At 61.6% G+C, this 9,427-nt stretch overlaps 1 protein-coding gene across 1 annotated transcript; it reads right to left on the reverse strand.

Annotated features, from left to right (window-relative positions):
• Positions 1–2,746: 2,746 nt before the first annotated feature.
• Positions 2,747–3,767, reverse strand: TIMM13 (translocase of inner mitochondrial membrane 13). Its single transcript, XM_064174881.1, has 3 exons — positions 3,495–3,767; positions 3,029–3,097; positions 2,747–2,959 (listed from the first exon to the last, which is right to left on the reverse strand). Exons 1-3 carry the CDS (start codon positions 3,630–3,632, stop codon positions 2,861–2,863), a joined length of 306 nt encoding a protein of 101 aa, XP_064030951.1. The 5' UTR covers positions 3,633–3,767; the 3' UTR covers positions 2,747–2,860.
• Positions 3,768–9,427: the final 5,660 nt, after the last annotated feature.

Genomic DNA, 9,427 nt, shown 5'->3' on the forward strand with positions numbered 1-9,427 from the left:
AGCTCCCCCAGAGCTCAGCCTGCCACCACCCAGCCACATCCCAGCACCCCCCTTTAGGAATGGGGACTGCAGCACCTCCCTGGGCAGTCTGCTCCACTGCTCCACTGCCTCAGAACCCTTCCTGGGAAGAAATTTCCCCCCCAGCATCCAACCTGATCCTCCCCTGGCACAACCTGAGGCTGCTTCCCCTTCTCCTGCCACTTGTTCCCTGTGAGTCTCTGCAGAAGCCTAAGCCTCAGAGCTCCCTGCCCTGGTGGAGCTGTAAGGGGTGATGGGCACAGGCTGCTGGAGTCCAGAGGGAAATGCACTGTGCCCCTGAGCACAGCTGGGCACTGCAGTCAGCTGCCAGGGGCAGTTCCAAGCCTCAGCCTGGCAGGCTGCTGGGGCACCTTGCTCCCACTGCACTGCCCCTGGGAAGGTTGGAGCAGATGGTCCCTGGGGTCCCTTCCAAGCTGGCATTCTGTGACTCTCCGACTCTCTTGTGCCTGCAGTGGCTTTTGGCCAGGGCACAGCACTGCCTGCACTCAGAGCTTGGTGCTGGCAGGCTCAGTGCTGGTCACCTGGCTCATGAACTGGCCACAGGACAGGGCAGGACTGGCACAGTTGGACTGCAGCCTGCACAGGCCCTCGTCTGCATGGGAGCAGCAGGACAGCTTCTCAAGCTCCCCCAGCCCAGCTGCCCTTGGAGCAGGTGATTAAGGGCAAGGATGAAGGCACAGCCACACAAAGCTCTGCCCTGGCTAAGCTGGGAGGGGAAATGCACAGGGGCCCAAGGAGGCAGCTCCTCAGTGGGCAGCCAGGGGCGCTGGGCACCAGGAGGCACCGACACAGGACACTGCTGCAGCTCAGGCTGACTTCATCTCCAACACCCAAACACCAACACTGAGCAGCAGCTGCCAGCCCAAACCCCTTCCCTGGCAAGTCCTGTGCTGGGACTGGGTGACTGCTTAAGGTCCCTCCCAGCCTATTCCATGGCTCCATGATTTGGCTGCAGCAAGGTCTCTGCTGTCCCAGCCCAGCTGCCAGGGAGAGCCACAGCCTGAGAGCCACTCAGGAGAGGGCACTGTGCCCCTTGGCTCTGCCCTGCTCAGACCTCACCTCCAGTCCTGCCTCCAGAAGTGCCCTGCAGGGCCTCGGGCACTGCCCCTCCCCCACGCTCTGCTCCTCGGGGGCTGCTCGCAGTGCCCAGCACAGCCCTCCCCTGAGCAGACCCAGGCCCTCTTGCAGAGCTGCTCCAAGCACTGCCAAGGCACACGGCAGGAGCCAAGGCACAGATCACAGCCACACCACACCCTTTACCTAGAAACCACAGTGCCAGGGCTGGAAGGGACCTCCACAGCTCCTCCAGTCCAGCCCCTGCCAGAGCAGGTCACACAGGGACACATCCAGGCAGCTCTGGAGTATCTCCAGGGAGGGAGACTCCACAACCCCCCCAGGCAGCCTGCTCCACCCTCACAGGGAAAAAAAATCCTCCTCCTGTTTCCATGGCACTTCCTCTGCCTCAGCTTCCACCCCTGCCCTTGGCCTGGCACTGGCATTGCCCAGCAGAGCTGGCTCCAGCCTCTGGCACTCAGCTTTACACACTGATAACCACTGCTGAGGTCCCCTCTCAGCCTCCTCTCCCAGCAGCACAGCCCCAGCTCCTCAGGCTCTCCTAGCAGAGCTCTTCCATTCCATCCAGCATCTCTGTGGCTCTGTGCTGGACTCTCTCCAGCAGTTCTGTGTCCCTCTTGAGCTGGGGGGGCCCAGAACTGGACACAGGACTCCAGATGCAGCCTCAGCAGGGCAGAGCAGAGAGAACTTCTCTGGACCTACTCAGCACAGCCCTTCTAATCCACCCCAGCATGGCACTGCCCCTCCTGCCCACCAGAGCACATTGCTGGCTCATGGCACCCTCCCATCAACTGGGACCCCCAAATCCTTTTCCCCTTTGCTGCCCTCTAACAGGTCATCCTGAGTGCTTCCCAGCCCATTCCTCCCAGCCCCTTCCGTGTCCTGCTGGCCTTGTGCAACCCTTGGTGGGGCTGTGCTGCACAGCTCTGAGCACTGCTCCTGAGCACAGCTGCACAGCTCTGAGCACAGCTGCACAGCTCTGAGCACAGCTCCTGAGCACAGCTGCACAGCTCTGAGCACAGCTGCACAGCTCTGAGCACAGCTCCTGAGCACAGCTGCACAGCTCTGAGCACAGCTGCACAGCTCTGAGCACCGCTCCTGAGCACAGCTGCACAGCTCTGAGCACTGCTCCTGAGCACAGCTGCACAGCTCCTGAGCACAGCTGCACAGCTCTGAGCACAGCTGCACAGCTCTGAGCACAGCTGCACAGCTCTGGGCACAGCTCCTGAGCACAGCTCCACAGCTCTGGGCACAGCTCTGCTCCCCACATGCTGCCAGAGCTAAGCGACAGCTGATGAGCCCAGAAGTGAGCCCCAGGCACCGCCGTGCACACAGGCAGGAAGAGTGAGCCGAGGGTGGCCGCGGAGCATCCCACAGCAGCCTCTCGGCTGATGAGAAGGGTCTGGGTAAGCCCCTGGCGGCTGGCTCCGTGCTGGCTTCCTGCGCCAGGGGTTCTGCCGTCTCGGCCCCCCCTCTTCCACGGAAGGCTCTTTGCAGCCCTCTCAGCAGGCACTTCTCAGCTGCTGCTTCCCTCGGCTGGGTCTGGAGCGCCGGAAGGGCCTGAGGCAAAGCAAGCAGCTGGCAGCGGCTCCCAAGCCCGGGAAGGTCTCTGGTGCCCAGAAACGCCAAAGGATGCAGCAGGCTCCGCGAGGTTTATTGCTCTGCCGCGGCAGGGGCCGGGAGGCAGCAGCAGCTCAGCCCCGGCCCCCGCCCGCATGGTCCCTGCCCGGCGCGGCCGCCGAGCGCCTCACATGTTGGCTCTCTCCCGCTGCAGCCGAGCGTTGTACGCCCGCGACACGGCGTTCCAGGAGTCCATGTACCGGTCCATGCACATGGCGATGCACTTCTGCGGGACACGCTGCGCTCAGCGCCCGGCCCGGGGCTCCGCGCCCGCCGCTGCCCCCCGGCCGCTCACCTGCTCCGAGTTGTCCAGGGCCCCGCCGGGCTTCCCGATGCACTTCCGAAAGCACTTGTCCGTCATGCGCTGCGGAGAGAGCCGTGAGGGCGGCGGGGCCCGGCCGCGCCGCGCGGAGCCCAGCCGGGAGCGCCGGCAGCACCGGGAGCGCCGGGAGCGCCGGCAGCACCGGGAGCGCCGGCAGCATCGGGAGCGCCGGCAGCACCGGCAGCACCGGCAGCACCGGCAGCATCGGGAGCGCCGGGAGCGCCGGCAGCACCGGCAGCACCGGCAGCACCGGCCGCAGCCGGCCCGGCCCGAGCCGGGCACATGGACCGCGCCCGGGCTAGGCCCCGCAGCCCTGCCCGGCAGAAGGACAGGGGGCACGGCCAGGCGCTGCGGGACACAGCCCCCGCCCGCCCCGAGCGGCGCCGGCAGCCGGACGGGCACAGCGCGGCCCGGACCGCCCCCGCCCGCCCCTCCTGACCTGCAGCAGCTCCTGCGCGTTGGCCACGGCGATCTGCACCTTCACCTGCTCCATGATGAGCCCCGGGTCCAGCTTGCCGCCCCCGCCGCCCCCGGAGCCGAACTCGGAGCCGAAGTCGGAGCCGAAGCTGCTCTCCATGCCGCAGTCCCGCGGGCGGCCCCACGCTGCCGGAAGTGGCTGCGGCGGCGCCGAGCTCCCGGCGTGCACCGCGGCGGCACCGAGCCCCCACCGAGCTCCCGGCGTGCACCGCGGCGGCACCGAGCCCCCACCGAGCTCCCGGCGTGCACCGCGGCGGCACCGAGCCCCCACCGAGCTCCCGGCGTGCACCGCGGCGGCACCGAGCCCCCACCGAGCTCCCGGCGTGCACCGCGGGCGGCAGAGCTCCGTGAGGGGCGGGCGGAGAGCGGCGCCGGGGCCCGGGCGGAGCCGCTGCAGCTCCCTGCAGGCAGCAGGGACCCCTCCGGCCGGAGCAGACCTGACCTTGGGCGTCTGCAGGGCTGGAGCCTCAGGCCCCTCCTGCGCAGCCGGTGCCAGCCTCTGCCCACCCTCACTGCGCGCAGCTCCCTCCTGAGCACCGCTCACAGTGTCAGGGGCTGGGAGGGACCCACAGAGCTCTTCCAGTCCGACCCCTGCCAGAGCAGCACCATCCAGGCTAGCTCAGGGCACACAGAACACATCCAGACAGGCCTGGAAAGGCTCCACAGGAGACTCCACAACCTCTCTGGGCAGCCTGTGCCAGGGCTCTGGGACCCTTCCAGGCAAGAAGTTGCCCTTGTGCTGAGCTGGAACCTCCTGTGCTGCAGCTTCCATCCACTGCTGCTTGTCCTGTGCCAGGGAGCAGTGAGCAGAGCCTGTCCCCCCTGCTGACCCCCAGCCCTCAGAGAGTTACAGACATTGATTCAATCCCCTCTCAGGCTTCTCTTCTGCAGACTCTCAGCCCCAGGGCCCTCAGCCTCTCCTCACCAGGCAGGCTCCAGTCCCCTCAGCATCCTCACAGCTCTCCCTTGGACTCTCTCCAGCAGTTCCTGTCCCTCTGCAACTGGGAAGCCCCAAACTGAAGGCAGTGCTCAAGATGAGGTCTCAGCAGGGCAGAGCAGAGGGGCAGGAGAACCTCCCTGGCTCTGCTGGGCACACTCTGCTCAATGCCCCCCAGGCTCCCATTGCCCTCTTGGCCCCCAGGGCACATTGCTGCCCATGGATGTTCTCCCCCAGCACTCCCAGGTCCCTCTCCCCAGGGCTGCTCTCCAGCAGTCACCTCCCAGCCTGGACTGCTGCAGTTTATTCTTCCTCCCCAGGTGCAGGACTCTGCACTTGGCCTTGTGGAGCCTCATTTGGTTCCTCTGTGCCCAGCTCTGTGCCCAGGGCTCTCTGGATGGCAGCACAGCCTGCAGCTGTCTCAGCCAAGCCTCCCAGCTTGGTGTCAGCAGCAAACCTGCTGAGCTGGACCTGGCACCATTGATCTCCACTCTTTGACCTCTGTCTTGGAACCAGTTCCTGATCCACCTCACTGCCTGCTCTCCCATCCCACACTCCCTGACCTGGCTCACCAGGATGCCATAGGAGACAGTGTCAAAGGCCTTGCTAAGGTCAAGGCAGACTCCATCCACTGCTCTCTCTGCATCTACCCATGCAGTTATGGCATCCCAGGATGCTATCAGGTTGCTCAGCCTGAGCTCCCCCGGATAAATGCATGCTGACCACTCCTCCTCTTCTCCCAGGTGCCTTGAGATGCCCTCCAGGAGCCACTCCATCATTCTTCCAGGGCTGGAGGTGAGGCTGACTGCTCTGCTTTCCCAGGGCCTCTTCCTGGCCCTGGTTGAGGACTGGGCTGCCACCGGCCCCCGCCGCCCTCAGGCACCTCTCCTGTCTGCCACCATTTGGCACATGATGGAGAGTGGCAGAGCAACCTCAGGCAGCTCTCAGCACTCTTGGCTGTCTCAACTCTGCTCTGCTCCACTGCCAAACCACTGCCCTCAGCCTGTCCCCACAGGCCCTCCTGAGCAGTCCCTCCCCAGCTGCCTGCAGGTCCCCTGCAGACACTGCAGTGCAGCTCTAAGGTCTCCCTGGGGCCTTCTTTTCTCCAGAGCAGAATTAGATTGGATCTGAGGAAGAAGTTCTTCAGTACAGGGCTGGTGAGACACTGGCCCAGACTGCCCAGGGAGGCTGTGGCTGCCTCCTACCTGGGCCTGGCCAAGGAGACAAGTGTAGCTGACACCATGTTGGCACCCCTGGGCCCGGGGTGAGGGCAGAGGCCCACGTCCCGTGTCAGGATGAGCAGTGTAGTGGAGGTGGCTCCAAGCAAGCACTAAGTCTGGAGTGGAAGTGTCCCTGCCTTTGGCAGTGGTGGGGCTTTGGAGCTCTGGGGGGGGCTGTTTCCCCCCAGCTGTGTGTTCCCCACGGTCTGAGCAGTGGGGGCTGGGCCAGTGCCAGGCCTGGGCTGTTCATGGTCACTGCAGCACAGCCCCACGGGGCAGGGGCAGGGCCTGGCAGTGCTGCTGCTGGTGAGGGGAAAGCACTGCCAGGAGCACTGCACCTACACAGCAGCTCAGGAGGTGATTCTGCCCCTCTGCTCTGCTAAGACCTCCCCTGGAGCAGTGCCAAGCTCTGGAGCCTCCAACATAAGCACTTGGAGCTGCTGGACTGGGTCAGAGGCCACAAAGATGCTCAGAGGCTGGAGAAGCTCTGCTGCGGGGACAGGCTGGCAGAGCTGGGGCTGTGCAGCCTGGGGAAGGCTCCAGGGAGACCTCAAAGCTGCTGTTCAGTATCTGAAAGGAAACCTCAAGGCAGGCTGGGGAGGGACTGTTCAGAAGAGCCTGTGGGGACAGGCCAAGGGCAAGGGTTTGGAAGTGGAGCAGGGCAGAGTTAGGTTGGAGCTCAGGAGGGAGCTGTGCACAGTGAGGGTGGGGAGAGACTGGCACAGGCTGCCCAGGGAGGTGGCTGAGACATTCCAGGTCAGCCTTGCTGTGTCCCTGGGCAGCCTGCTCTGGCTGGAGGTGTCCCTGCTGCCTGCACAGGGGGTGGACAAGATGCCCTTGGAAGGTCCCTTCCCAGCCAGTACAATCTATGAGAGCATCCATTTGCTTCTGATGCTCTCCACAACTGTCCTCATCTTCCAGAGGAGTGCAGGTGGCTCCCTGTCCCCTCTGACACAGAGAGGTCCTGTGGGCTGAGAAGCTCTTTGCAGCTCCTCTGGGCTTGGCGCTGGGTAAAGAAGAGGCAGAAAGCAACTAAATTGCAAAACATTTATTCGAGTTGTGTTGTACAAAAAGTTTCCAGTCATAAAATGTATATTACAAATCATTGAAAAAGACAAAGACATTTGGCATGCATATCCTAAAAAGAAAAGGAACCACCACTCTGAAATGGTAAAGCCTAGACCAGCCCTGCGCCCACAGCTGCCAGCGCCGCCCTCTCCTCCGGGGGCTCTGCATCCCACCCCTCGCCCTGCCCCTCACCTGCCTCCACTGTTACAAACTTCAGCCTTCCTGAAACTGCTCTGTGGTAGCTGCCCAGAGGTGGTCAGCTGGAACTGACCAGGGGCCACGGCTACAAGTGTCACCCACCAGTCAAATCAGAAGGCATCAGTGTCCTGCAGGGAGAGCTCAGCTGTGGTTTGGTGCCCACATGGGAAGCGGTTTGGCTTCGACTTGTTTCAAGGAGCTTATTGCTTGCAATCTGAGTGCAGTGGGGGTGGAGCTGGAGCGCAGGGTAACACCTAACTGATCACCACAGGACCCTCACTCGGCTAAAACCTAACTAGAAACAGTTGGAGGATAATTAAAATGCAGTTTCTTTCCTTGCCCTGACCTCCAGGCCAGGTCGCTGCTCGTGCAGCATCCTTTGTGCTCTCTAGACCTTAGCATTTCCAGAAGGCAAACTCATGTTTACAAATCATCATTGCAGGTAAATATGGTCTTGGAGGAAACAAAAGAGAACCAACTTTTAAATTATTTCAATCTGGTTTAAAGCTAAAGCATATTGAAGGGCAAATTAAAATTCTGTTTCCCAGGCCACGTGAAGGGAGAAAAGAAAAACTCTCCACGAGATTCTGTCTGGACCATTCAGCTAAAACAATGCTCTGAGAAATGCAATCACTTATCTCACTTTCCACTCACTGGCACACAACAAGGCTTCAGTTCCTGCTCACACAGGGTCTGGACCCCAGGGTGGTAATAAAATCCAGTCTCAGACGTGGAAAGACCTTTGCTTGGAGATAAGACTCTCAAAAAGAAGACCCAAAGAGAAGACAAAGCAGCTGAAGAGTGAGGAAGGGCTCCAGGAGCTGGCAGCCCTGCAGCACACGGCTCAGACAGCAGCAGCCTCTGCTGCACACAAAGGAAACAGACCCAAACGTCTTGGGGGCAGAGGATTTCTGCAAACCTCTTCTAACTAACCTCTGTGCAGGCTGCAGTTAAAGGATGAGCAACAGCAGCAGGGAGGTGACTACACACAGCAAGATCCCTGAAGTGAGGTGTCCTGAGCTCCTCTCCCTGCAGCCTCCCCGGCTAAGCCCAGCTGCAGGCAGCCTCCCCTGGCCTTCAGGCCACAGCCCACAGGCAGCAGGGCTTTGTTTTCTTCCTGAGAGGTTTGGCTTCTGCTGCTAACACAACCTGTGCCAGCCAAGCCCAGCCAAAGCAGACCACGAGACAGTGACCTGCAGCAGTGCAAGCTGCTGTGTGTGCCAGGGCAAAGCCCTGAGCTGGCCTCAGCCTGGCAAACACAGCTGTGCAGCAGCAAGGGGCTGCAGCCTCTGCCACCTGCAGCCATCAGCTGAGGCAAGGGAGGAAGCAGCAGCAGGAGACCTCAGGGGCTGCTGGTAACTGTACCCCCAGCTTCAGGGCACTTCTGCTAATGGCTCTGCAGAGGGGTGGCCCTGGCACAGAGCACCAGGCTAGGAGAAGCTGGGTGGGTCTGTAGGAATAGCTGGGGGGGCCTGCACAAACAGCTGGGTGGGTTTGTAGAAGCTGGGGGGGGGCTGCAGGAACAGCTGGGTGGGTTTGTTGAAGCTGGGGGGGGGCTGCAGGAACAGCTGGGTGGGTTTGTAGAAGCTGGGGGGGGGCTGCAGGAACAGCTGGGTGGGTTTGTTGAAGCTGGGGGGGGCCTGCAGGAACAGCTGGGTGGGTTTGTAGAAGCTGGGGGGGGGGTCTGCAGTCTTTTACTTGAGATTCTGCCATGCCCCAGCCCATGAAGGTCTGGTTTCATTCTGCCCCTGCAGCCATGCTGCTGCTCCTTCCCCTTCTCACCAGTGCAAACCATTCAGCAATCCCTTTTACTGCCTCAGCCAGAGTAAGCTGTTTGTGCTCCCGGAGTTACGCTCCAGAAGTGCTCTGACAAAAGCTGCACACTGCTTCATTGCCCTCATCAGAAGGATTTTTCCTCCTGACAAGGCAAATCTCTTTCTCCTGATAGCAGGATGCTGGAGCAGAACCCCTGCCCAGCCTCCAGCTTCTCCACGAGCAGGTCACAGAGAGGATCAAGTAGGAAAAGAGGGCAAGGAGATACTGGATGGGATTGGAACAAACCCACTTTGCTTAGCCTGAAAACGAGGGAAAAAGTAATCCAACCTCTGAGAGGGGAAAAACAAACAAGAAAAAGAAGAAAGAATCCTGTTTGGTTTGGCAAAAGCCAAAAATCCTCCCAGTCTGGAGCAGGAAGCTGCTCGGGATGGTGCTGTTAGGCTGGAGCTCAGCAGCAAAAGCAGGAGGGAAGGGTGGGCTCCAGGAGCCCCCCAGCGAGGAGGAGGAGTGAATACAGTAGTTCTGCTGCCCTGTCACAGCTAGGAATTGTTTCTCAGGGGTTTAGTAGCCTTTTTGCAGGCCCTGAGGTGAGGGAATCCCCCAGGCTCCCCCAGGCTGCTGCACCCTGCCAGTCTGCCTGGGCACACGGAGACCCCCAGACAGGCTCTGAGGACAAAGGGCTGCAAAGGCAGGACA

The sequence above is a fragment of the Pogoniulus pusillus genome, chromosome 41, assembly GCF_015220805.1.
Source record: "Pogoniulus pusillus isolate bPogPus1 chromosome 41, bPogPus1.pri, whole genome shotgun sequence".
NCBI lineage: Eukaryota > Metazoa > Chordata > Aves > Piciformes > Lybiidae > Pogoniulus > Pogoniulus pusillus.

Coding starts and splice junctions, on each gene's coding strand:
- TIMM13 (XM_064174881.1), bottom strand. CDS start 3,632: ATGGAGAGCAGCTTCGGCTCCGACTTCGGCTCCGAGTTCGGCTCCGGG. Junction 3,098..3,494: donor ACGCGCAGGAGCTGCTGCAG/GTCAGGAGGGGC, acceptor CTCTCTCCGCAG/CGCATGACGGACAAGTGCTT. Junction 2,960..3,028: donor CCCTGGACAACTCGGAGCAG/GTGAGCGGCCGG, acceptor CGTGTCCCGCAG/AAGTGCATCGCCATGTGCAT.